At 34.4% G+C, this 27969-nt stretch overlaps 3 protein-coding genes across 15 annotated transcripts; 1 reads left to right on the top strand and 2 right to left on the bottom strand.

Moving 5' to 3' along the window:
• Positions 1–8: 8 nt before the first annotated feature.
• Positions 9–21202, top strand: LOC108340262 (ENHANCER OF AG-4 protein 2). Of its 13 annotated transcripts, none has more exons than XR_008248729.1 (16): positions 9–474; positions 1159–1235; positions 3220–5166; positions 5248–5707; positions 6326–6434; positions 6582–6694; positions 7097–7284; positions 10006–10666; positions 10753–11245; positions 11939–12031; positions 12248–12348; positions 13265–13462; positions 17251–17355; positions 19384–20406; positions 20503–20815; positions 20921–21202. XR_008248729.1 is itself a non-coding variant. In XM_052877262.1 (12 exons), the coding sequence occupies exons 1-11, from the start codon at positions 364–366 to the stop codon at positions 12316–12318; spliced, it is 4323 nt and encodes a 1440-aa protein (XP_052733222.1). In that variant the 5' UTR covers positions 9–363; the 3' UTR covers positions 12319–12348; positions 13265–13572. The 13 variants fall into 13 exon arrangements, 1 of the variants encoding a protein (XP_052733222.1); XR_008248737.1 differs by having other exon boundaries at positions 19375–19575; positions 20349–20406; positions 20503–21202; XR_008248738.1 differs by having other exon boundaries at positions 19375–19601; positions 20349–20406; positions 20503–21202.
• On the bottom strand, positions 20511–22178 carry LOC108340263 (uncharacterized). The gene is made up of 3 exons (XM_052878268.1): positions 21770–22178; positions 21393–21502; positions 20511–21084 (listed from the first exon to the last, which is right to left on the bottom strand). Exons 1-3 carry the CDS (start codon positions 21935–21937, stop codon positions 20511–20513), a joined length of 852 nt encoding a protein of 283 aa, XP_052734228.1. The 5' UTR covers positions 21938–22178.
• Positions 22179–23115: 937 nt separating this feature from the next.
• LOC108339529 (peter Pan-like protein) lies at positions 23116–26143 on the bottom strand. The gene is made up of 7 exons (XM_017576660.2): positions 26022–26143; positions 25719–25922; positions 25100–25330; positions 24606–24698; positions 24334–24521; positions 23972–24165; positions 23116–23448 (listed from the first exon to the last, which is right to left on the bottom strand). The coding sequence occupies exons 1-7, from the start codon at positions 26022–26024 to the stop codon at positions 23327–23329; spliced, it is 1035 nt and encodes a 344-aa protein (XP_017432149.1). The 5' UTR covers positions 26025–26143; the 3' UTR covers positions 23116–23326.
• Between the last annotated feature and the right edge of the window lie 1826 nt (positions 26144–27969).

The following is a 27969-nucleotide window of genomic DNA, read 5'->3' as shown; positions in this document are numbered from 1 at the left end:
AACAAGCAAACATTGTGGGCAGTGGCAAAACCAAAAAAGAAAAAGATCAGAAAATTCCCATTAGGTCCCATACTCATTGTGCGGAAAGCCATTCTTGCAAAAACAACAAAATCTACTATTCTCTCTCTTCCTCTTCCTTCTCCCTGCGACCGCCTTGAATCTCAATCCCTGCAACTCCTTCACTCGCAGATTCTCCTCCTTCCTCTCCCGATTGTTTGCGCTCCGCCGCCGCCGAAACCTGCACAAGATCCCCGCGGCGCTTCCGCGGGATATCTCTAGGGTTTTCTGATCTTTCGTTCCTTTCCTTCTTCCAGGACGTCTTTTTTCAATTGCGTGCACTCTGTGTAGCGTCCACGAGCCGTCATGGCTCCCGGGCGTCGACGCGGAGCAAACAAAGCGAAGGCAAATGGCCACTTGAGTTTGGGCGATCTTGTGCTTGCTAAGGTCAAGGGCTTCCCCGCGTGGCCTGCTAAGGTCTCACTCTCTTCTGTCAACTCTTTTTCTTTCTTCAGAACTATCATGGTTATTTCTTTTGTTTTGCTCTGCATAGCTCATGTGTGTCTATTTGGCTGCTGATTTTCAGTGACCGCACTCTTAGCTTATTTTGCTAAGGTTTTCAATGGTTCAGTATGACTTTCAAGTCCTATTTTCTTTTAATATTGTGGAATTGCTCTGATGAGGAGTTTTACTTTGTTAATGTGATGTGTTAGAGATCCTTCCTAGTCATATAGGGATAGAGTAAGTAGGAATAAGCTTCATTGCTCAGCAAGTGTTTAGGATTGAGTTAGGTCTAAATCCAAATTCTAGATGGTATCGGAGGGATATGGTTGTTATTGAGCCTACTGCACAAGCTAATCGGTTATCGGATTGCGAGCGGGTGTGTTGGAGAATTCAACCCGACTAGTAATAGTATGACTAAAATAGTGCATAAGGAGTACCCTTTTTAGAGTGAGTTAGGTAGAAATCCAAATTCTAAGATATGATCTACTTTGCTTTTAGTGCACAGATTGTTCTAGCTTAATGCTGTAAGTTGTTTTGGTAAATTTGATCTGCCCCCCGATTTTACGTAGTTCCTTTCTGCTTGTTATAAGGTTTTCAGCTTATGGTTATTATTGGATAGCACCGAGGATGATGCTAATCTTGTTGTATTTTTTTCAGATAAGCAGGCCTGAGGATTGGGAGAAAATCCCTGATCCAAAGAAATATTTTGTTCAATTCTTTGGTACAAAAGAAATGTAAGCCTCTTTCACTTGATTTCTCTTGTAACTTGTATGCAGTTAAAAGATGTGAATGCACAGGTTGCCAAGTGGTCTCATCAATGGTGTTAAGTTCTACCGCAATGGCTTTAATAACTTTGCTATTAAAAGAGGAACTATTATGTGAACTAGTAAAGAGGAAGACCCTTAATTTGTCAAGATTGTAGCTTAGTTTGGATGAGAAAAAAGTGATAGAGGTGACATGCAGAATTATGGAAGAAACACCCTATCACTTGCTGTCACACTATATGTCAGTATTTTGAGCTTTAAGAGCTTGTTTGGTGGTCAGGATATGATAGGTTACACGGCTAAGATAGGAACGTGATTGGATAAAAGTAAGATAAACATACTACCTGGTGTTTGGTGCACACCATGATAAGGATCAGATGATGGTAGGTTGTGGTAGTGGCGACAATGGTGATGATGATGGTTGTGACAATGACGGTGACATTGACGTCAACAATAATAAAAAGGTGGTAGTAACAGGCAGATGACAACTGTTGTAGTGGTTGTGATGACAATGGTAATAACGAGATGATGGTGACAATGACAAAGATAGAAGTGATTTTGCTAATAACGAGATGATGGTGATACCAATGTAGTGGTAGTTGTGCAATAGAGATGGAGTGGTGATAACAATGATAGCAATAACGATGATGACAAAAGTTTTGGTAACAACAGTGGAAGTGATGGTGGTTACCATAACAGTTATGGTGGTTTCATTATGAGATTGATGATGTCTGGTGTCTAATTGGCAATGTAAATATTTATTCTCATTAATTACTTTTAGTGTATAATTGGCTTTGCAATCAATGGAGGACTAACATATCTAAAATATTAAGCTATTAGGTTAAGCCCAAAGAAAGGTTTACACCTTTAATGCACCCTCCTTGACAAGGTTCTTTTGGTTTACAGAATGGACAATGCATATCATTTACTTTGCTGAAAAAATGGGAGTGGTGAGTATGTGCTATGTTATTTCTTGTTATTTAGTCTTGGACTAGAGGCTATAATTTGGTAAAAGTTTAAGCTATTAGGTGGAGGCATAGGGATGACTTTAAATTTTTATATCTGTAACATATATTTCTAAGATTATGTGCCTTAAGAGAAAGACTGTAACTTCCGATGTGATTGAAGATGACGTTGTATAAAAGTTTTATATTCTGTCATAATTCATGCAGTTGGGGTTGCAGAGATGATTTGACTGTTACAAAAATGATTTTAGAGTTTATTTGGCAAATTTTGAGATTTTGATTGTGTAAATTAGTTAAACCATCTGTGGTTTTTAAGGGATGGAGGGGTTCGATCCTATCTAGACTCTGTCAATACCATGGTCCTTGAGTGTATCCAAAGGGAAAAGGAGAAAGGATGAGTCATGTACCCAATGAATTAGAGGGTCAGAGTCTTAAGAGATGAGAGAATCAAATTTGGCGATTTAGTTTGATTTATAGTGGAACATGCTGCTTGAGTTTTCAACCATCTTCCTAAAAAGCTTGATTTTGTGGTTATAGCTATGACCTTTTAACTTCTACATAGTATTTAGACCTTTCAAGATCAATGAAAATATTAATTCTTGATCATCAATGGCCTTATAGAAAACATGTTGATGATGGACTAGTGGCTTGAGAAACTTTTCAGTGTTTGATGAATCTTTTGAGACCGTATCCTTCATGGTAAAGGGCTTAAACAACTCTTTTAAGCTCATGTATATTGTCTTGACGTTCTTTTGTCCTCTCTGGTACTGTCTTGACTAATTTTTATTTGAAGTAAATGGTAACAAGATTTTGAAGATTAATGTTGTACTATAATTTTACTATTTTGTTTCCATTCAGTCCCCAAATTAATAAAAATAAAACTTGTGTTTTGTTCCTTCATGTTAATTCTTTTTATTATATTAAATGTTGAATGTTCTGCATTTTATTTTCTTACAATTGTACTTACGTTATGTTATTTTCCTTTGCAGTGCTTTTGTTGCCCCAGCAGATATTCAGGCATTTACCAGTGAGGCTAAAAATAAGCTGTCAGCTCGTCTTCAAGGCAAGACTAAGTACTTTGCCCAAGCTGTGAAGGAAATATGTGCAGCATTTGATGAGATGCAGAAACAGAAGGCTAGTGGTTTGACAGATGACACTGACGATTCTCGTATTGGTTCAGAGGCTCCTTCCAATGATGGGGTAGTAGTTAACCTTAAGGATGCAATTGACACTATGTTATCAAATGCAGAACAAGATAACATAGATATGGAGAATATTGGTTCTAATCTAGAGCACTGTACACCTAGAGTAGGGCAAAATGACAGCCAAGATGAAGAACATTCTGTATCTGACCATCCAAACGAAAGTTCTTCTGTCTCATCACCAGTGATCAAAAGTAAATTATCCATGGGTTCAGAGCCAAAGAAGAATGGTAACAAATCAAGTCTTAAAGTTGCAAGTAATGTTAATGATTTTGGGCAAAATGATAACAGACACGGTGGTTTAGCAAATGGGACCAAGCCAAGAAAGCTTGTCAATGGTTCGCGAAAGAGAAGTGAAGCTGCAGGTGATAGAGATAGAAATGGTGGATCATCTACTGGAATTTTTAAGGCGGAAAATTGTACTGATCGTGGTGACCTTTCTAGGTCCAGAGAAACAATGAAAGCTGGGAAGAAAAGGAAAAATGCATTTGATGTTAAATTGGATTCTCCAGATACTTTTAAATCAGACAACAATGATAATACCGGGGAAAAAGATAGCAGTATGATAAAAGTCAAAACAAGTCTTGTGGTAAAAAATGAGTTGCCTGAGTTCTCGGTTGATTCCAAGGATGCCGATGGTAAAAGTTCTAGTTTGCGGAAGAAGATGCAACTTCATTCAACCTATACATTAGGGGCAAATGAATCTTTACATGCTACCAAGAAGCTGAAGCGCATGGATACCAAAGATGATTCAACTTTGGGATATCCTTCAAAAGTTCTGAGAAGAGCTTCACCTGGTTCTACAGTTATTGAAGAGAGACTATTTAAAAAGTCAGAATTGAAGAAGTCTACACCAAATTTGAAAACAGAAAAAAGCTTGTCATCAAGGGGTAAAATTAGTGGTGCAGTTTCTGATGATTCTGTCCATGAGCTGCTAGCAGTGACTAGACATCATATCCAGGTTCAAAAAGTTACGCCTGATTCTTCAGTCATTGCATCTGAGGAAAAGAAAGAAAGGAATTATCTTAGACTGAAAGGTGATACAAGTAATGTTATGATAAAAAAAGAAGAGAGGAAACGTAGAGCTGTTTGTCTTTTTGATGATGATGATGACGAACCTAAAACTCCTGTTCATGGAGGAGCTGGAAAAAATGTTAAATCATCTTCTGTTTCTGATGCCAAGAAGAGCAACAATGCACACTCAGAGAAGTCAGATGTTGTTCCGCTTGCTCAAGGAAGTTCTAGTGAGCGTGAGGATACCCATTTGAAAGAGCCATCATCTCAATTATATAACGACAGTTTGTCAATCAAGCAGCCTCTAAAAGAGAAAGATAGAGAGAAAGATGACGAAGTTATTCCTGTGCATATTCCTCATAGTCCTGAAAATTTAGATTTGAAGCAGCTTCCCTCCAATGCAGCAAAATTGAGCTCTACCTCCCCACTAAAATCACCTCAATTGGTACCTGCAAGTAAGCCAAGTGCTGAGCGGATTAAAGCTTCAAAGCTGTCACTTAAAGTTTCCAATAATGCTACTACTCATAAGAGGGTTGATCATGGGCTTTCAAAGTATTCACATAACCTGAGCTCTTCTCAGAATCAAGTTGCTACACATAAAAAGAAGCCTTCATTGTCGGCAGAAATTTCTAAAACTACACCTGAGACATTGCCTCAGGCAGTTGAAGTTCCTGTTTCAACAATTGGTTTTAAGGATACTGATGCTCTACATGTTGATAGGTAAACATACTTTGTATTTTTTTTGTTTGTTTTTTACTATTCACTGATCCTTCTCCCTCTTGTTTCTACATTTTATTAAAGATTGGAGGTAAGCACAGAAGGGAAAGGTACTATGAAGCATCTTATTGCTGCTGCCCTGGCGAAAAGGAAACAGGCTCATTCACAGTTTCCTCCCTCTGGCTTTCCCAGTGTTCAGGGGGGAACTCCTAGCCCGTCTACAGTTCAGCCATTTCTGTCTGTCTCGAGCAATTTTCTGCATGCAGACATGCAAGGAGTTTATGAGCACACATCATTGGCTTCTCCACCAGCTAAAGAACATCCTTCTGCTTCTCATAATCAACTTGATGCTGATGAAATTGAGGATAGAAGAGTTGATTCAGGGCAAAGGGGTCCAGGTGGCTCACTGAGTGGTGGTACTGAGGCTGCTGTTGCTCGGGATGCATTTGAAGGAATGATTGAAACATTGTCAAGGACCAAGGAAAGTATTGGTCGCGCAACTCGACTTGCCATTGACTGTGCCAAGTATGGCATTGCTAACGAGGTACGCTTCATTGTATTATTTATAGTTTAAGAGTTGTGAATTAGACAGTTGCTTTCATCCAAATTGTTTCCTAGCTTTATGAACCATTACAGAAAATGGAATTGCTGCAGAAAAGTGTCTTCATATTTAGTTTAATGAGAATACCTTGATTTGGTTGTTGGCAAGTTTTTATTTTGAATTATGTTGGAAGTGTGAAGATTGTTATCCCTAATACATTGTCAGTTTGATGGCAAGGAAATCACAACCTGTGGATAAGTGTGTGAGGCTAAGCCATAAGTTTATTGATAATAAAGGCCTTGGAACATTATTTATTTGTCAGTCTGCTCTTAATATGGTCTAAATTTTAGTTTAAGCACTATTAGTTTACTTTTGTGCTTTTTATTTAATTTTCTTGCTTACATGATTGTGATAAGTAATTTTTGTCATATAGAAAATCCTTAGTAAGAACATCAAGGATCCATAGAAGATAAGACTTGTATCTTTTTTGTTTCATTTATATTTAGTTGATCATTGATTGGAATGTGAATGCTTTTCCTAAATGTCATTTTTTGGCTACTGATTTTGGCAGTTCTGTTAATGTAACTGTTGTGGACTTACTTCCTAGTCCTTTTTGTTCAGGTTGTTGAACTTCTCATACGAAAGCTGGAAAATGAAACTAGTTTTCATCGCAAAGTGGATTTGTTTTTTCTTGTTGATTCTATCACCCAGTGCTCACATAATCAAAAAGGTGGGTGATTACTGAAGATATTAGAATAGAATACTATTAGCAATTGTGATCACTGTTTTCCTCCCTGTGCTCTCATACCAAAATATGTTAGTTTCGGTAGTATTCTTTTCATGGCATTGATTTCCCTAATTGTAGAGGAAATTTTAGGCATTGCAGGAGCATCCTACATTCCCATTGTTCAGGCAGCATTGCCACGTCTTCTTGGTGCTGCTGCTCCCCCTGGAGCTAGTGCCCGTGAAAATCGTCGTCAGTGTCTCAAGGTCAGCTCCTTTTCCCATAGTTAATATTTAATGACAAAAGCGAAACAGTAGAACTAGGGGGATGTTAAGATATTATCCAATAACCGAATCTACAAATTGAGATAGTGGTTCTCGTTTCATTCATGACTCAAGATATCTTGGATGACTTTCCATAATGCAAATTCAACCTCTCAGCCTAACATTGCCATGTTTGGCAATTATGTTCTATTAATGACATTATCTAAGTTACACTTATTCAATCAGAAGCTTTCTCAAAATCCAGCTTGAAGTTACTTGACTCTGGCTGCAGTCTATGTTTGATGAAATTGGATTTGTCTAAATTGGATTATGTTTTACTTTTCAAGGTGACGGAAGTTTGGTGGATGTCAACTTTGTTTTAATTTTTTTTCTGGTGGATTGCAGGTTTTGAAGCTGTGGCTTGAGAGGAAAATTTTTCCTGAATCAGTTCTTCGTGGTTATGTGGATGATATTGGAATTTCAAATGATGATATTACAGTTAGCTTTTCTCTTAGACGTCCATCTCGGGCAGAACGAGCTGTGGATGACCCTATTAGAGAAATGGAAGGCATGCTTGTTGATGAGTATGGAAGGTATGGAACTTGTTTTGTCAATTTTTCAGACTTGGTGCTTATATTAGATTTGTGTTCATCATGTATATTGTACAATTATTTCCTTCATCCTTACTAGAATCGAGGATAGAGCATAAAGTCTGAATAATTAAATAAGGCAGCATAATCAACCACGGAGGTTACTTTTATAGTTACTGAATCCCGAATGTGCTTCATGGTAGGTGCAATGATGAACAAGATAGGTTGTAATAAGAGTTAGTAAACTTAAAAATACAGAAAATGCCAAAAAAGAACTGTGTCAATTTTTTTAGTTAAAGTAAAACTACTGATCTAGTATAATTTTAGGATATTACCATATTATCCTAAGAACTGGTTTTACTTTAAGCACTGATCATATAGGAACTAATTAAGCATCTGCAATGTTATAAAACTTAGGTATACAAAAAGGTACTCATCTTGCAAAACGCTGATCACATTGTGGTGGCAACATTTTTCTGTGTGTATTCTAGTGTCATCAAGCTTCCTGTAATCACCTGACACTCTCTTGGTACCCTTGAACAAGGTTATCAAACTTGAGAGTTTATGTAAACTTGAGGGAGCTATGTAAACTCTATTTGTAAACTTGTAAGGGTGTACTTCACATATGAAAAAAAATTAGTTTCTATAATAACATACATACTAACTCAATAGTTTAATAGTATAATTAAACAAAAATAGTTGAAAAAGTAAAATAACTGCATTAAGCACTGAATGATTACTATATAAGTTCAAAGTGTACTGAACAAATAAGTTCATACAAATATTGCAAAGCATATATTGAGTGTTGGCAGTTAAATAATTAAAAATGGACAAATGTCAAGTTTCTATGTCCAATTGTCTAATGACGTCATAATCTCCGACATCATCTTCATCACGATGAAATGCTTCTCGAGAAGAAAATTGTGCATCGACATTTTGCATCAAAAGTTACATTATGAAGATCAAGTGCATCTAAAGTTGGATATCTTGTTGCTCCATCTAAGTCAACATTTTTACCACCATATTCACCTTGAGCCTTATCAATCTCAACAACATCATCTTCCTCTTTAGTTATCCATTCATCATTGGACACATAATCATCAAATGGAAGAAGTAATAAGTTGAAAATTAGTTTTATTTTTTTTTCACAACATCTTTAACCAATCTTCTAATGCATATATACAACCCCTCTTTATCTGGTCTAAAATTTGGTGCACAGTGGATGTAGGGGCCGAGGTAATAGGTAGTGGCAGCATAGGCCTGGGTAGTTGATTATCCCCATCTTTCGTCAATGATTTTCCAAGCAGCTTCATAATGAAATTTAACATCAATTATGCTATACTATAAATAATTTCACAAATAAGTAATTAGGTTTTGAAAGAGAGAGCGCTTAGAATTTTTACCTTTCCTCAATATTATTAAGATTGAACTTAATCTTGTCTTTTGCACAATCCATCTCCACATATACGAAAAGTTGTGTTTTATTTGAATCCTCCAATCTTAAGACCACCATAAGAGGGGCTTCAACTTTGAGGCATGTGGTTACATTCTTCTGAAATTGACTATCTAATACAATGTTTTCAACTGTTCTCTCCTCTTGTAAAGTTCCAACCAGCTTGTTTTTTCTCTTTTCAAAGCTAAATATGGTTAACAATGTTGGTTTCAATTTATGAAGACAAACTAGAATCAAATAAGCTGTGATAATATTTGGTCTTATCAAGTCTCTTTCTTTTTTGTGAACTTCATCAACATGCTAATTAACATTGTTTTGCCAGATATGTTGGTGGTGATCCTTCTTTTCTTCTTGATAGTAACTTGATGGACCTTTAAATGCTTTTTAAATCTTTAAAGATCAAATCATTGCAATGGGAAGCACCTACGGTTCAATACAAATGCTCATTTTTTTGCATCAACAGATCTGTTGCCTTGAAATTTGCAGCATTTCCATTAACCACTCTGAAACAGAAGCACAAGGCTCAAAGTGCTCCCTAATTTCTATCAAGATGATGCTTGAATCTAAATATTCTTCCACTCTCAATCTTTGAACAATAATTACATTCCACTTTTCTACCATGGTCATTAGTATCCCATTCTTCCATCCAATATCTGACCATTTTCCTGGAGTTTTTTTTCTTTCTACTTTTAATAAATGAGGATTGCACTTGGATTGCTCTCGGTTGAATCTGTTCCACTCCCAGACATTCCTTAAATATCTCCCCAGTTTCAATTTTAAATTACAAAATTCGGCCAAGATTACCAAGTTCACAATGATCCCATAAATTCTGCTCCAAAATCGAGTTTGCTTACGATTCAACTCAAGCAACGTGTGTGGGAATGTAAACTCGTACCTCTTTGAGTTAACACTAGAGTTTGATAACAATGCTCTTAAACAAAATTCAAAACATGAATAGGAGAAACTAATGAATAGACATTAATACTAGTTAATGGTGCCATGGTACATAAAAATTTTCTTTTTGTAGTTGGTTATTATTCATTGTGAGATGTAATGTAGATGGGCCAGGGATTGGTATCATACGAAATGGAAATACTAAGTATTGTTTTCTAAATTTGTTCAAGGCTTGCATTTGTGGATTTTAGTTTACTGGAATATTTATTAACTAGATAAAGCTGTACTGTTTATTTGTTTCTTGTTTACCATTCTGTTTACTTTAAATAGTAATTCTATTTCTGATTCATGTTATATTCCTGGATATTGTGTATCAGTAATGCAACATTTCAGCTGCCTGGCTTTTTATCCTCACATGCATTTGAAGAAGATGAAGACGAATATGAAGATGATATACCAATCAAATTGTGTAAGGATACATTTGATGCATCTCCAGCAGATCCCACCCATGCCCTTGGAGAATCAGAAACCTCTACTGTTACCCCAAATGACAAGCGCCATTGTATCTTAAAGGATGTGGATCGTGAGCTGGAAATGGAAGATGTTTCAGGTCATCCCAAGGATGAAAAGCCAACATTTTTTAACAGTTCTGATGAAATTGATTTGCAACTTCAGGTGTCAGATAGCAATTTGGATCTGACTCCAAGCATTTCAAACGAAATGTCAGCTACTCCTGAGGGTTCTCCTCCTTTGCCACTTGATTCACCTCCTCCACCCCCACCTTTGCCTTCATCACCACCGCCCCCTCCTCCTCCATTATCACCATCTCCTCCCCCACCCCCACCACCCCCAATGTTGCAACCCCCACCTCCTCCTTTACCACCATCAGCCCCTCCAGTGTCCTTGGTGCCTCAATTGTCGGGACCAGCTCGGCCACTTCTGTCCCAACCATTAATGCCATCTCAGTCATCACATCAGTCATCCCCACAGTTGGGGTATCAGCAGAGTGTACCTCATGACTTTAGTGGCACTAATAATGTAAGACTGTTTTTCTTTTGGTATCACTTGGTTGTCATGAATTTATTTTGGATTGTTGATTTTGATAAATGCTTTCATGTGTGCAGGGTAACCAAATAGTTCCAATGGCTGGGAATTCATTTCCTGGAGGTCACAATAATGCAGCTGTCAAGAATGAAATATTTCCACAGCCTCCTGCTTATGCTCCAACAGCAGGTTGCAGCTCCCAGGAACCTTCTGGTTTTAACCCTTCAAGGCAATTAGAGTACGGACAGAATGATATGTATCTAAATGCTCAAGTTCCTCAACCTAACCATCAATTTCAGCAGGGCAATCCCCCATATGCACAAAGGTACACACATCCTGCCCCACCCCAAAATCCACCAAATCCGTACCCATATTCAAATCCTACAGTTCAGCAACATCTTCCACATTCATTCCATCCTCCCTTCCCTCTACCATCTCTTCCTGATGGCAGGAGACAATTTGTTGCTGATGAGCAATGGCGAATGCCATCGAGTGAATATAAAACAAACAATCAACATAGTGTATGGAGAGGGAGAAATCCATCATGTCCTGGTCCACCCTATGGGCAAGAAGGTATGATCTACTTGGCTCACTCTAAATGTCTGTCTTAAATACAAATATGGTTTATTGTAGGCTTTTTCTTATTTGTATACATTCAAGTTTGTTCACAGCTTATAGAGGTCGGTATGTTTTTGGTCACGTTTTTATTGTTCATACAAGTGAAAGTGATAGGCCCATAACTAAGGTGTGTAAGAGGAGAAGGGCTGCCATAAGCCCAATGATTTTGATGAAGGTTTCATAGTGTATGAAAAAAGGGAGGGCACCACCACTAGAGATGGACAATTCTGGTGAGAAAAGAGACAGAAGTAACAGAATGAGGGCAGGTGTCATTGAAAGATAGGGGGAGAAAGATATGGTAAAATTTGGAGAATAATGGAGTTGGTTGTAAATAGGGTGGAGGGAGATAGGGAAGGGAGCAAAAAATATTAGGAAAAGATTGGGCAAGCCTACTGGTTTGAGGGAGGAGTTGTTCGTATCATTTCTGTTATGCATTTTCCTTTGTAATTTTTCTGTTTGTTTTTTTGTTGCTAATCAGTATCAACTTGCATAGACTGCTTCGTTAATACATATATTTCCCATCTATCAATCAAATTGTTTGGTTCCTATCACATTTTAGTTCAACTATTGTTATTTGTATTTTTGTGTTGTTTGTACAAGCAATCTAAATGTTGTTTGTAAAAGTTGTTTTTGATTATGGTGATGAAGGTCATTTTCAGCCACCATTTGAAAGGACACCAGTAACCACTGTAGGTTTTCAGCGGCCAATTTCAAGCAACCTACCTGTTGCTCCAATCTCAGGTGATTTTTAATATCTATCTATCTATCTATCTATATAGTTAGATGTGATATGTTAGTTTTCGTCATACAATCTTGGGTGCATGATTAATATTATTTTAGTTAAACCGAATCTTAAACATCTATTTTAATTCCATGGTTGTGATTGACTCTTCTAACGCACTTCTTTTGAATTTATACTTACTAAACTAAATTTAAAATACATTTTTCCCTTTTCAGGACACGTTGTACCTCAGATGATGCCTTGTAGGCCGGACATTCCTTCTGTTAATTGTTGGAGACCCACTTGAAGTTGAATGGAGTCTTCTTATTAGTTTTAGGTAAACTTTTTTGTGTTTGGGAGGATTTCTTTCTGCAATAATGGTTTAACTGTGTAGCTGTAATAGGTGATTGTTCAATGAACTTTGGCTTCCGTGTCTCATTGAAATGTGTGCTTGTACCCAAATATCGAAAAAAATAAATAAATGTTGAATAAAAATGGAAATACAATAGTTTCTTTATGTCATACTTAGGAAGGTTAGGATTATTTATTGTTAAATGAACTCCCGTGCTTCTTGAAGTGCCACTTGAAGTTGTGATGTTGGGTAGTCTTGGCTGTCGGAAATATTGGCCCTCCCTTAAATATATTTTTCAGTTTGTTCATCTTTGGTAAATTCTTCTGAGTGTTTCTGTATTTGAACAGTTTGAAAATTGTGTATGTTACTGGAGGAAAATGAGAACTTTTTTAAGTTAGCTTATTCTCCTAGTTTTTCTTTTATTTCTCCCTCTGAGTAATTTCTTCAATAAAAAGAGGTAATGACCTCTAGTTATTTCCCTTCTATTGTGGTTGACAATGTATTTTCTGAAAATTTATTTCCCCATGAAAATTTATTTCTCCCTCCTAGAAACATCAGGAATAATTCCCCATGAACAATTTATTTTCTGGAAAAAAATTTATGGACTTCTGTAGTCTGACATTTAAATAATTGATTTCATAATTAAAAGTTTCTCCTTCATTTGCATAATTGGTGCATAGTGACTGAGTTCATTATTATCAGGAAACTCTTTCACGGGACTTTCCAAAACCCAAATTTATGTTAATTCTTTATATTGGGAGAGTGAGCTTTGACTATTTAACCTCTTGTATATGGAATGGATTTCTTATAGGAAAAAGTTTAATTGTATATCTATTTTTATTCAACAAAGAAATGTATCTCAATATTGCCTTGTTGATTGTTACTGCTCTTTATCTTTCAGTGGTGTTGCTGGTGGATCAACATGAAAGGTTAAATTGTGCCACAAAGTTAGATTCGCCTGTGTAGTACATACAACTTACCCATGAAGAAATTTTGAAAACTTGAGGAGGCTTTTGACAGGATTGTGTATATTGTAATTTTTCCTGACAATGTATCCCAGGAACATTTGCTTCCAAGTTTAGCCCATGTTTTTCACTTGGTTAGTTTATCTGTTTCTCATCTCTTGTAATTATTACATTATATCTATATAGAAATCTGTTTCAAGTACTCAATTTTAACTCCAATAAATGAATGTTATTTTTATTTCAATATTGAAAGAGGCTTGTTTTTTCTGGCTTCAATTTCTTTTCCCATATTCCATTGCACTTTCTTGATAAGTAATATCATATTTCATGACTAAATGCCTATTAGTTATTATAGTATGTAATTGGATGCAAATTTCATTTTGAAAGTTAGTTTTGTGAGGATGAGTCGGACTTGAAATATACCTTTTAAGATGATATCATAACCTATCATGACTTAATTTGTTGGGTCTATCATGTCACTCATTATCTGTGGACCATCCATGCATATTTTGTCCTACGCACAAAGATATCTAGTTCTCAGCATGTGGGGTATGTTAGATACATGACTAAATTATAGTATATAACTGATTGTAAGTCTTACAAGATGACTTTCTAAGGTTGACTTAGGTTTAAAGTTTATTTTTTAAGTTATATCTCGAGTCTACCTTTGATTTCCACTACCCTCGATTATATTTATTAGGGATGGTGTAGTGTTATATAAGGGTATTTTTTAAAAAGTAGTATTAAATAGGGTTAAGGTGATTTAAATTAGTTTATATTTAAGTCCACCAAACATGACCATATATTTGTTTATATTCAAATTCAGAGGAAGTACCAGCTAGTATAATCTCTTCAACCTTTAGAAACTTGTGTTCAGAAAATATTGAGCAAGCTTTATTTCCCCTCTGATTGTGGATTTCTGTGAAATAAATGTATGTGTTGGGTTCTTATGAGTAGAAATGTCGAGGAGATTTGGCACCAATATGTCTAGCAAATCATATAAGAGACCGAAATACCACCTTCAACTCAACTTTAAGGCAATGAGTTTGTGGGTTTTCTTTTTAATGTACTGTATCTTATTTATTTTTGGTCAATGCGAGACTCACACTTGAAATCTTAACCGTGTGTATAGTTCAATCTGAATAATCAGTAGTGTTTTTACTTTTGAATTTCTGGCCTTTTATTTTTTATACCTATTGGTTTTATCAATTGAGTAGTGATCGTTTTACAGATTTATTGTGTTTATAATTATGTTTGGGGTGAGGATTGTTAAATATCTGTGTTTTTTCTTCAGTTGAAGACCATTTTCATGAGATGAAATTAGGGTTAAATAAATTTTTGGTATCTTTAAAGTTGATCCTGACAGTAATTTTATTACTATTGAATTAATGGGATTGACATGCAATAATATTAATTAGATATTTGCATATACATTGGTATGTGATAATGTAAAACTTAGCAAGTTAACAGCTGTTAATTCAAAACTTACATAATAACTGTTAGAATTAAATTAAGATATTTATTAAATGTGGATATAGAAAACGAGTGTTAATTTTAGAGATACTAAAAACTTATTTAACCTGTGAAATCATATCTAGCTGTACAGATGAATTTATATTTTCAAAGTCTGTGTGACAGATTTAATGTTTGTTTTCTATTGGTCATGTTACATTAATAAAATTTGTGCCTACTTTTAGCTGCATTCATTTTCTCAGCCAGATCACATATGATGGCAGTTTTCCTTTTTGTTTCAAGGATTGTTTATATGTAAATTTTGTATGATTTATTCATTTATTCTCTCCCATAATTCTCAATCGAGTTTACATCTAAGCATAAATAGTATAACGTGAGATGTTGTCTATTGATTTTGACAGTAGTTATCCTTCTTTTTATAGACTTAAATTGGCACTGTTTAGTTTTTATTTATTTTTTTGTTTTGTACCCCATTTCGAAGATACCAGAGCCTTCCACAAGTTTCATTTAGATCTTTCACTGATGCTGATAGATTAGTTTGCCTACTACTAACTGCCATTGTCAGTTTGAATAAAAAATGCTTCAGGCTCTGGCATAAACGGTCATCTTTGTATGCAATATTTTCAACAATAGTTTTTGATCAAAGAGTTAAGTTGCGATCAATTTTAAAACTCTTTCAATCAAGTGATCGTATTCGAATTTTGAACATTTATTTTGATCAAACTGCAAGGTTGGAGTTCTCTTATAATGACAACTTTCTTTCTCTTATTATTTTTAGATATACTATCTTTGCGCAATGTTTATTCATCCTTTTGGCGTACTTTAACCTTAATATTATCTAACTTGTTATTTTGTATTACTAAGTTATTTAGGCAGGTGGAAAGTTCTATCAAAGCAGACGTGAAAATATAATTTTTATTTTGTCTTGATTCACCAATCTAAATCATTTTATTATATTCTTTCTTCCTTCTGTGTTGGAATTTTCACTTATTCAGGAGTTTAATGATAGGGAAAGAGACTAGTTGATATAAGGCCTTCGATCTTTGTCTGATTGGACTCATATTTCTTCTATAGTGAGGGTAATTTATATCATTGGTATTCTTATGCAAGTTTTGTTAGGAGTTTTTCACTCATTCTCCTAAATGTGAAGCCTTCCTTCTTGACCAGTCCTTTCAAAAATTTGAAACACCACATAAGAGTCTTCTGTCTAGCAAGTTCACGTAGTTAATACCAAGGGCATGTTGCAGTTTTATAGAATATATAGTTGAACTTGAGGTATTTCTGATATGAGTATTTTGGTGCAAGGGTTGTTTGGGAATGATCTCGTTTTTGTTGTGTTTTGTGCGTGAACTTGCAAAACTTATTACTTGATCTATTTTTTTTTTCTTCCTTGACACGTTTTCTAGTTTTTTTAGAAGTGGAATTATAAATTATGGGAATGCTGATGATAAAAGGGACATTGATTTTGGACATGACTTGTGTTTGTTTGTAATTTTTGGTGAAACACAGCTACCTGTGACAATTCCAGGATTTTAAGTGGCCCAACGTAGGTTGACTTTATTAGGAATGTTGATAGATATTTTTTGTGACTAAAGTTATACATGAATTAGAATGAATGTGAAAGATATACTGAATAAGAGAAGTGAATAATCTGAAACCGTTCCTTAAAGTTCTCAATTGTGAGCAGTTTTGCTTGAGTTCCATTCCCTTTTTGCGTGGTTATGTGAGTAGATGGATTAGCCAATTGGCTAGTTTTTGAATTTGTACTTTTTAAAATGCTTCTGTGAGAAAGGGCAACAAATAAGTGATGTCCATTGCATTTACCCTTGAAGATTTTTTGTAACTATGAAGGAAGAAAAAGACAGGTAACTCTAAAAGTATATTTGATTGCAGCATGATAAGCTATTTATGCATTTATTTTTACATGAGAGAATGCACGAACATTTTTTTATAAATTTTGAATGAAATACTGCTGGACTCCTTGTTTGTGTAATTTCTATAATTACTTTTACTGTTCCTTAGAATCTCAAGCATTTGACTCTTTGTCTTGATATTATGGTGTTTTTGTTATTGTTAGCATAAGTCAGCTTGAATATGTATTCAGCTTGCTTGTTTGTTGTTAATATCTCTCTTTTTCATGTTCTAATACTTGTTTCCCCCATTTTTGTTGTAAACTTGGACACAATGGATCAGTGTGTAAAATTTGAAGTTATGGAAACCAATTATCCTCCCCGTGTTTTAAGACACATTTTTTTCCACGCAGTTCTTTTCAGTTAAATTCATGAAGTCATTCCTAGCGTTAGCATTGCATTGATTGTACCTTATTTCAATGATGATGGCACGTGATGCTGCTTTTATTTAATTCATATTTTGGTATATGATGTGTTCTGTCAAGTGGTAACCTTTTGTTATTGCTGAAAAGGAATTCTGAATATCTCAGCGATTTCAGGTTTTGTTAATGCCAAAGAAGATGGTGATCATTTTTTCATGTTTTGAATGTGATAACTGAACAAAGATTACAGTGAAACTTCTCATAAAGATGCTGATTATTGAGGTAATACTGTCGTGGAATTTAAGAACTGACCATGCTTTAGTTATTTCTTTACTTCAATTACTGTGCTAGGGACCCATAGTTGTAAACATAGTTCTTATGAATGTTTTATAAGAACTCTATTCTTTCAATGACTAGTTTACGAATATTATACACCATTTTGTTTGGTTGTTTTCCTGTCGTGTGTGATGCATGCATGTCTCATTGCAATTTGGATCAATTTTTCTGAATTCTTACAGTAGGAAGTTGGAACGATTAAGTTTGGTCATTAGGATCGTAGTTTTATCTGATTAATGGATGGATTGAATTTCCATCTTTCTGTTTTCGTCATATGATTATATATACAATTATTTACCTTGAAACGTAGGCTTAATTTGTTGTCATAGATATCTTGTCGTGTGCTATACATTTTCTCGATGTTTGTCTCTTGCTTTTCCAATGCAAGGTTGGAAGAGATGTTCAATATGTTTTGAGAAACAATTCTTCAACATCACTCAGGATTGCTTGAGGATTGGAAAGTAGCATGTCGTATATGGAATGATTTAATTCTGATAAGGATTCGACGGATAAGTAGGTTAAGACAGATAACATAGATCACATCCTTAGACGGTCAACATAATACTAAAGTCCTGAAACCTTCGTGTCTTAAACAGCCCCAGCCACAGCCCCAGCCCCGCCCCAGCTCAGCCCCAGCCCCAGCCCCAGCCCCAGCCCCAGCCCCAGCCCCAGCCCAGCCACATTTGAAACGTATGATCGGTCAATTTGCAGTCCACCACATTGACTTTAATTGTCTGTTCACTCTGTCGACTTTGTTTGATTGATTATTTGGCTCACACTAGTTATGAACAAATAGATGACAGCCTTAGAAGGTTAACATAATACTAAAGTCCTGAAACCTTCGTGTCTTAAACAGCCCCAGTCCCAGCCCCAGGTCAGCCACAGCCCAGCCACAGCCCCAGCCCCTGTCCCAACCCAGCCCAGCCACAGCCCCACCTCCAGTCCCAGCCCAGCCCCAGCCACAGCCTCAGCCACATTTGAAACGTATGATCGGTCCATTTGCAGTCCACCATATTGACTTTAATTGTCTGTTCACTCTGCCGACTTTGTTTGATTGATTATTTGGCTCACACTAGTTATGAACAAAACGCCCTGGTTTGTTCTTTCTGATTGTTAGGTTGTGAGTAGTTCTATCCTTTAGTTTGTTATACTTCCTGTGAAGAAAAAGATTTTGGTTATCGAATTAGATAGTAAACCAGTCAGTAATTTTGGAAAACATGAGGTACTTAAATTCTGTCATTCGAAGAAGCTATACTTGATTTATGACATTGGACTTGATTTTTGCATCTTAAATGAGCCAAAACTAATTCTCGTGAAACAATGTGCATTGTATATGCGACCATCGCTGCTTTCTAATTTGAACACTACTTTTAAATTAGGCATATTGTTTCATTATGTTATCAAGTGTATTTTGTTTACACATTTTAGGCTTCTCGAGCTGTTGGTACGACAAATACTAATATTGTATTGTTACTTTTAGGGGCATTTTTTTTTATCATTCTTCAACTTGCTCTTTTATTCCTCAAATGTCATCTTAGCATTGTTCGCCAATTTATTTATTTTACTTGTTTGCAATCGATTCCTTAGCTTCACGATTGCTCATGCTGAGTACATTTTTTTCATTTGCCTTTGGTAGAGAAATTTATGTAAAACTGAAATACTGTATAGGTAATAAATTGTCTTATTTAAAAGTTTTATTGAATTGTGTATGCATAATATTCTTTTCATTAGCGAAATTGAATTCAATTCCAATTTTGTATAAATAAATTGTTTTTACTTAATATATTTAAATAGCTATCTGTCGTTATTGAAATTTAATATTAGGTATGTTGAAGTTGTAGCAAATTGTGCACTTCTCGTTTGAGTTAGTTTAATATTTTTTTCATGTCTTATTTTGGGGATGATGATACGAAATTTGCATGTGCGCTTTCGTGTAAGGTTAATATGTGGTCATTATTTTTAAAGTGTCTACAGAAAGTTGCAAGTCCAAGGGGACGGTCTCAAATTCTCAAATTCGCCGCACAGAAAAGAGGGTGTTTAGGCATGTTTCATAGCCGCAATGTCTTAAAAGATTCAAGCAACCCAAATTTGAGGGCAAAACCTGTATTTGGGAGCTAGGAAACCATTACAAGAAGAGTTGTGGACCTTCATCAAAAAAGATTTACGGTAAAAATATCTACATTTAAACTATGGTAAGGTGCAATTTTTTTATTCAATTTTACTCACTCTTCTAATGATTTGTCATATCTATTTAACTTCCTATTTTAGAAATTATTTACTTCCTATTTACCAAACATTGTTTAATCGCGTGTACTAATTTTAATTTTTAGTCTTAACGCTGACACACATTGTTATATTTAATCGTTATTGTTTGGTAATTCTAACGTTTTAGCATAGCTAACGAAAAAAGTTAGAAGCATCAAATAAAAATCCAAAAAAAGTAACTCTTGCGGATTTGTTCATTTATTTATATCCTGCTTCGGAACGATTTCGTAAGATTATTGCAACTATGTAATCTTCTGCTTGTAGAACAAGCAAAACAAATCGGGTGGAAAATTTCCTGAACTTATCTGCTTACCCATTTTTAAGATAACATTAATTGTGCCATGCTAGAGCATTTTAAAGGAAGTTTCTTATTAATAAGCTTTATTTTACTGTGAATCTTACATACACGATATCATTAGAATTGAAGAGACTTGTTTATAATTTTTTTTTAAGTTTTATGAAGCTCGTATTTGTAGAACCTAGATTAAAATAACGTTTTCATTGATAAGAAACTTCCATTGCAAATGTTCTAAGAGATTAGTAAATGTAATATTAATATATTTCTCTAACATTTTTTACCTCAACCCATTGCTGTGAAAGCCAAAGGTCTGAGAACCTTAGAAAGGGCAACAGAACTGGTTTGATCACTAACTACATATACTAATCAAATGCAGTTGTAATCCTTTTGCTAGCCATCAAAGATAAGTTTTGCAATGGCCGCAGCTGAAAATGGTATGTAAAACTGGTTTTAAACTGCACATTGAGGTTGGCCCAACCGATGATTTTGGCATGACGAGTTTCATAATTTGCTTCCATTATACTAAATAGCACTGTGCTTAAACCACCTGTTTGGAATAAGATGACAACGCTAATCGGCTAGAAGATTTCTGCCTCTGAGCTAGGCCATTAGCCGATCTTGTAGAAAACCCACCATTGCTACTACTATCCTGCTTCAAGAGCAACTCTGGAATACGCTGAAGATTAACTTCAGATTTATGATTCCTCCTGATAAGTGTAGCATTCCTTTTATCAAGGTTACTTTTCCTATGTGCTACACCTGCCATAATATCAGACCTCTCATGACTATCAGTGGCCAAACTAAGAGCATTTCGGTGGTGACCAAGAGTTTTGCCGGACATTGGTGAGTTTTTGTAGAACGAACCATTTTCTGAATATTTAAGAGACCTTTTTTCGTACTCTACCATGCTAAAGATTTCAGATGCGCATTTCTTCATTTTGGGTTTAGCTCCGTAATGACCTGGCAAAGAGCGACGGACTGAGGAGAGCTTATGCTCGGAGGACTTCCTTCTCAGCGGCTGGAATGATTCAAACAGTTCATAGCTTGTATTATCAGCTGGACCATTCTCTGTGTCATCTTGTCTGCAGGAATAACAATGTTTATGCTCATCACTGAATTAAATGTTCATTAGAAGTAATATTCTATATTGTATTTAATTGAAATAGGAAATTTATATTTGTAACCTGTAAGCATTTACCTGGAGTAAGATATCATCCAAATTGCCCAAAAGGACGTATTATAACATTAGTTATATAAGATATCAACGTTACACTCTTGCTAAAATGCACCATAATTAAAATAACAAAACACCTTTGCATACTTCTTATAACTTCAAAATCAATCAATACTACCTAATAGGGTTTATATTAACTTGTGGTATTTACTGATATTTGTCAATCAATAAATAAACTTAACTCACCCTGTAGAACTTGGCTGAGGGTGCTTTCCATTAAGTGGAATGTGAAGGGTCTTGAGAGCAAACATCTGCATATCAGTCACAAGTCCATTCACCTTTCTTATGTCCGCAACCTACAGTTTCCAGACAAGAAAACTTCATCTACAACTTACCAGAGAAATACATACATATAACAAAAAGTTCAAAACCATTTGATATAACTCAATATGGTACAATATAGAACTTTTCTATCCCTTTGATATTAACGAATTTTGTTCCTATATCAATTCATTTTACTTGTACAATAATAGGTTTGTTGCATCCAAAATCAATAGAAATATGCATCAGAGCCTTTTTGCCACATACCCATGCAGTTTCTTCATGAAAGAGAAGAAGAATACCTCAACACCATACTTGATTGCAATGCCAGCTAGAGTGTCCAATTTGGAAATAGGATGTTGAATGTAGACTGGTGTTGGAGATGTTGATGCAAAAGACGGCATCATCATCATTTGCCTATTCGGTAGGTTTTCATCGTATTCATACGTAGGGCATGTTTGGATCTGCATTGCGATTCTCTTCAAAATTCAATCCCAAATATTCTAAATTTAAGTCCACTACCAACCCAACCAAACTGGTGGATAAACCGATTCTGATCTTCGATCGTTATGCTCTTTCCACTTAGACATTGGAATCACCGATGCAAACCCATTACAACTGCGTCAAATCAGCATTTGCCTAAAAAATGAATCACATCAAATGCAGGTGAAGAACTAAAGAATGTTAACTATGGATCGCAGAAAACGAGGATTTCTTACACCTTTTGCAATCAAGATTAGTCTAGCCTTGACTACTATTATTTTTTTATAAATATCCATCAAAAAGCTAAAAATGAATTACTAAATTATTAGAACTATAAATACGTGCTGGTTATTAGATTGCGATAAAAAAAACACTTAAAAATAGACATCTTCCAAATGCATTTTTGGCATTTCTCAAAGATCTTGGTGGTTTGTATTTTATGTATAGCTGCTGATATTCATCCCTACCAATAAAAAACAACCTACTCTATTTAAGGCTTCTCAAACTTCAGACCACCTCCCTAATTGCTCAATAGGAATATCTTGCCTTCCAGCATTTATTACTCTAAATTTATGTTTTTAACAAAAGCAATTATGTTTTTTAACATAAATATTTTCAGGGCCACTTTTTCATTTCGACACTGCAAGATATATGTGGGAGCATCCTTGATTTATTCCATATTTATTTTGGGACATTTTTTGTTAAGAATCACACTTTTGTTTTATGGTGAAAGATTAATACAAATTTTAGTTTTGTGCCTCAGTTATATTCGACTTGAAATAAAGATATTTTTAATTTTTCGAATCAAATTAAAATAAAAAGAAATCATGTTTGAGATTAGTTTCTGTTGAAAAGTAAATTTTTAGCAGTACAGATTTTACCTTATCAGTATTTCTGGAGTTATTTAGCTTTTTCTTCTGAAAAAATAATTACCAGGGATACATGTGATTCGTCACTAATATTAAGACGAATGTTCTGTAAATAAAACCAAAACAATTACTTACCTTATATGTAAATTGATTTATAGTTTAAGAATTGCAGAAGCAAGAATCTCTTAAGCATTATATCTAAGGGCTTCACTCCCAATCAAACAGACGGAAATTCTGGTATGTTCTCCCATCCACACATTTGCGTCCAAAATATCAAACCTCATGGAAGCTAGTGGTGAAAGTAAAGTTATAAATAAAATTGATAGTAAAAACGAACATCGTTTGATTACTCTAAATTTATGGATTTTGACAGGAACATTAATTGTATTCCACAACCACCGGAATACTCGATGTGAAAAAATTTCCAGTGGCATCTATCAGTTTTGCAGTGTTAAAATTCTACAACACAAATTGAATGTTACACCACCATCTGATACCACTATGCGACTAATCAAGTTCTTCATCTTCGTCTTCATCTTCACTATCCTCTGCATGTTCTCCTTCTTTCTGGCCTTCTGCATCTTCTTCACCTTCCATCTCATCACTTTTTTCTTTGCCTCCAGTATTTCCTAATAGGGATGAGTAAGAACAGTAGTTAGTAAAGACTGAAAAGGGTCATGTGGGAAGCATGTGCAAAGAACAAGTTCATTGACAAATGATGCAGGCAATTGAAGACTTCAAATCAGAAGAAAAATGACTAAGGGGATAAGCAATGATCAAGGGAGAAGAGGAAAAGAAAAAAATTAACATGAGAGTTGTTCAAGAAGCAAAGACTTCTCTACAGTACATAATCAATTGATTTCAGAAGGATCTCCATGTCTACTATACCAGAAAGTAACAAAAATGACAACTTTAATGACAATGTCATCTATAAGCATCTAGGGAATATGTCTAATGAACTGCTATTCACAACGCTTTCAGTAAAAGTACTTCTGGATTTGGTACTTTCAAATCAGATATGAAATAGCTCGAATGAACTACTATTCACCACGCTTTTGGCGAATATTAAACAGCTAATATAATTGAGGCTTTGATAGAATTTTTAGTAATAATAAAAGAATCTACTTGAGGTCGAAGTGTAGGATGAGGTACCATATTCACTGAAGAGAACTTCACCCGCACACAGTCCCTTCTCAATTTTAATTAGTTGAAGAGTCATCCTGGGTCCAACCTCTTGCAATTTGACAGCACTTTTTGTAGAGGCACGATTAACTCTACCAAGATCACTAGACAAAGTAATTGTTGCTGCTTCCTCGTCAGCTTCACTTTCGGATCCATAGCCAGCCCTTAAAAATCACAAGTTAAATTAGGGAGTGGAAACAACCTGGCTAATTGTTTTGTACAGATAGCAGAATGCAAAGGTCAAAAGGATCATATCATACAGGTTTTCTTCCATATCATCATTCAAAATAAAAAATAAAAGAAAATAAAAACTTGATTATTAATTATCTTACTTTGTGACAAAATCACTAACGTCTTGAAGATTCCTTAGATCAGGAACCTGATGGGTCTGTACAAGTTTTCTTAATCTGCGTGAAACACCTACAGGTTGTAATCTTATGGAATAATGCCGAAAATCAATGAGCTTAGTGTCTTTGTTATAATTAAGCAACAAGATTCTTTGGCAAGTGGAGAGCTTAACCTGAAATAAAAAAGTCGTGACAGTAAGAGATGAAGGACTTGGGTGTCAAGTAAGTCATGGATGTGTGTGTGCATATAAACTCACAGTTTTGACATCAATTGTTGGAAAAATATTCTGAAACATGTTAGTTGTAAGCTGTAGAGGTAAATCTCCTCTCACAAATCCAGAAAGCACAATCTGACAAGAAAACAGAGACATAAATGTTAGACAAACAACAAAGATATGCAACTTAAACTATCAATAGTTACTATGTAACTGGTTACATCTTTTAAAACCAAAGTTTCATTCAGCTGCAAAAAGTTTCATCTAGCTCCAACAGTTAAGAATGTGTAAGAAAAAAGAGAGAAAAAAAGTTTCATATTCCCTACTTAAATACTACTGGTCTACCACTAGCAGCTAAACCATACATGAAAATGCGAAGAACAGGCGAATCAACTTAAAAAGACTTTAGACGAGTTAATGTCCAGTGCAAGAACTATTATTATCAACACACATACAAACTAAAGAGGTCTTGACCATCTTATCAGTCTTCAACTTGATAAGACTTCAATAGCAAGTGAGTACAGAGAATACTTTACCAAAGCAGAATTTTTGAAAAGATCCTTAGGGCATCTAGGATGTAATTGAGATCGAGCAATGTCAGCAGCCAATGAATATTCATGTATCTTAAACGTAAGAGTAGGCCCTTGAGGGGTTGTTGCAACCCTCAAGTAAGGTGAACTTGCAGTTTTTGACAATATAAAGAAATGCGTGACACCCATGGGTCCAGCAACATTCAGAAAGTCTCTCAAATTATTCCGTTTCTTTTCCTGCAAAATCCAAGACAAAAATTTATACATTGAACAGTAAGACACACAATCTCACTCCAGACGGAAATCATACACCCTTCACACAAAACAATTTCGTCCAAACCGTGTAGACGAAATTCTACCTTCAAATATTAAAATCGACTCCAGCTCAACACTGCTTGATAAGTGTATTAACCCTATGCCAGTTAATCCCCGGGTCTAGGATTTAATCACAGGAAAATTTGTTTTCAATTTCACAAATTATAAGTTTCACTATATTTATAGTTGCAGGAATACAAAACAAGAAGCAATTTTGAATTCAGTCCTGAAAAGTTCACATCAATCTCTACAATGTTAACCTAAAGATGAACAACGAAAGTTAAGAAGAAGAAGGGAATATTGAATTTACCCTAAGGCTGAGAGCAGTATATGGGAGCATCAACTTTCTGAGGTCCATCTGAAGCTGTTTGAGAGAGGCCGGAATCTTCCCTCGTGAAAAGACAAAACTTTTGGGGATTTTCTTTCCCGTAATAGGATCCACGGTCGGTTGCTCTTCCGGTTGCTTAAACTTTTTCATCACAAAGGGTTTCCTGAACCCATGTTTGTTCTTCCTCTGTTCCATTCAAGAAGAAGATACGATGAGTTACAATAACGGAAACGATAATCGAAAAGAGAAAAGAGAAACGCAGAAAAAGAGAGACGGAAACATTACCATTGTTTAAGGTTGTCTGCCGCCGAAAGGGTTTAGGCCCAAAGGAGAAGCACTGCACAAAGGTTTAGAGCATAACTAAATGGAGAACAGTGACAAAGAAAATAGTTTGAATAAGTATTAGGTTCTTAATTTAAAATGTATTTTTTAGTATTTAATAAATTTAAATTTCAAACAAATATTTATATTCTATTTGTTACTTTCTTATTAATTTATCTTTAAAATATTTTTACCCTAACTAACCATCAAAGTATTCTTCTATCATTTGGTACGCTGTGTATTATTATTATAGAATCACATGTATGGTTAAAACATTTAACAAAAATAAATTTATTTAAAGAATAAAATTGAAATATATATATATATATATATATATATATATATATATATATATATATATATATATATATATACTTCAAAACAAATTTTTCTTCGTAAATATAGATAATATTTTAATATCCTTAATTGGGTTACTCATATTTTAACTTAAATAAGAATAAGTGAATAATAAAATCGATACAAATAACATAATAGACTTAAAAAATTAATCTATAAAAAATTATTAGACATCTATAATAACATAATAAAAAACTAGAAAATGTATTTTATTATCCATATTTATTTTGTTAACAAGTGTCATAAAAGTTGTTTTTTTTATTTGACATCTTTAATTTCTCTTTTATTTATATTTTTTTATTGGATGTTTATAGGAGTTATTTCACTTTTTTATTCATTAATTTTATTTTTTTAATTCATTTTAAAAATTATCATAAATTAAATATTTGTAATAAAAACAAAATCATATTCTTTAAATTCATTTTTTTACTAATTTTAATTTCAAAATGTAGAATTTAAAATTTTAGTAAGATTGAAACAAAAAGTTAAAACTAACATATTATTTTAAAATATTTCACTTATATATTTATATTGTTTTCACTAAAATCTATAAATATATATATATATATATATATATATATATATATTAGACGTATATTGATTAAACGAGTCTAACAACACACAAGATAAATATAACAAAAAAACATTATATTAGTCTAACAATATACACATTATGCGAGTTTGCATATATATTTATTGGACAAGTATAACAAAAATCATTAGAAGAATATAATAAAACACAATAAAGAAGTTCATACATACATTAATTAGATAAGTATAGCAAAAAAATATTACATGAGGTATTACATGAATTGATTAGACGAGTTTAAGCATGATGTACTAATTAAACAAGTTTAAAATTATACATTAGTCTGTTCATACAATCACTAGACAAGTACGACAAAAAACATTAGACAAATAATTTTGGACATTAATTAAACAACTCTCTAAATACTGATCAAATGAATTTGTCAATACAATAATTAAACAAGTCTAACAACAAAAACTATATGAGTCTGTACATAAACACATAAGACAAGTCTCACAATATACATTGCACAAGTATGTCTGACCATACACAAATTATATAAGTTTATTAATACACATTAGACGAGTTTGTTCATTCACTGATAGACAAATTTTGTAATACACATTAAATAAGTATGAATACACATTAAATAAGTATGCACGTACATTGATGAGACCACTATATCCATACACTAATTAAACTACTCTAGCAACAAACACTAAACAAGTATGTTTATATACTAATTGGACAAGTCTAGCGGTATACATTAGATAAGTTTGTCTACACACAAATTAAATGAGTTATTAAAATGCATTAGACGAGTTTGTCCTCTCACTTATTAGATGAGTCTTGCAAAACACATTACATGAGTATGAATAGTATATGAGTATGACAATACACATTATACGAATGTGTCTGTGTATTGATTAAACAAATATAACAATATATATTAGGCAAGTTTGTTGACGTAATGATTAAATTAGTCTAGCAATACATACCAGGCGAGCCTTTCCATATATCGATTAG

This window comes from Vigna angularis, chromosome 5 (genome assembly GCF_016808095.1).
Source record: "Vigna angularis cultivar LongXiaoDou No.4 chromosome 5, ASM1680809v1, whole genome shotgun sequence".
NCBI classification, from domain to species: Eukaryota; Viridiplantae; Streptophyta; class Magnoliopsida; order Fabales; family Fabaceae; genus Vigna; species Vigna angularis.
The sequence above is the reverse complement of the archived record's forward strand: the minus strand, read 5'-3'. Positions and strand labels throughout refer to the sequence as shown.

Coding starts and splice junctions, on each gene's coding strand:
- LOC108340263 (XM_052878268.1), bottom strand. CDS start 21,937: ATGCAGATCCAAACATGCCCTACGTATGAATACGATGAAAACCTACCG. Junction 21,503..21,769: donor CAATCAAGTATGGTGTTGAG/GTATTCTTCTTC, acceptor TGGAAACTGTAG/GTTGCGGACATAAGAAAGGT. Junction 21,085..21,392: donor CCTCAGCCAAGTTCTACAGG/GTGAGTTAAGTT, acceptor CATTTAATTCAG/TGATGAGCATAAACATTGTT.
- LOC108340262 (XM_052877262.1), top strand. CDS start 364: ATGGCTCCCGGGCGTCGACGCGGAGCAAACAAAGCGAAGGCAAATGGC. Junction 6,435..6,581: donor GTGCTCACATAATCAAAAAG/GTGGGTGATTAC, acceptor AGGAAATTTTAG/GCATTGCAGGAGCATCCTAC. Junction 11,246..11,938: donor TCCACCCTATGGGCAAGAAG/GTATGATCTACT, acceptor ATGGTGATGAAG/GTCATTTTCAGCCACCATTT.
- LOC108339529 (XM_017576660.2), bottom strand. Junction 24,699..25,099: donor TTTTCAAAAATTCTGCTTTG/GTAAAGTATTCT, acceptor TTTTCTTGTCAG/ATTGTGCTTTCTGGATTTGT. Junction 24,522..24,605: donor CAACAATTGATGTCAAAACT/GTGAGTTTATAT, acceptor TTTTTATTTCAG/GTTAAGCTCTCCACTTGCCA.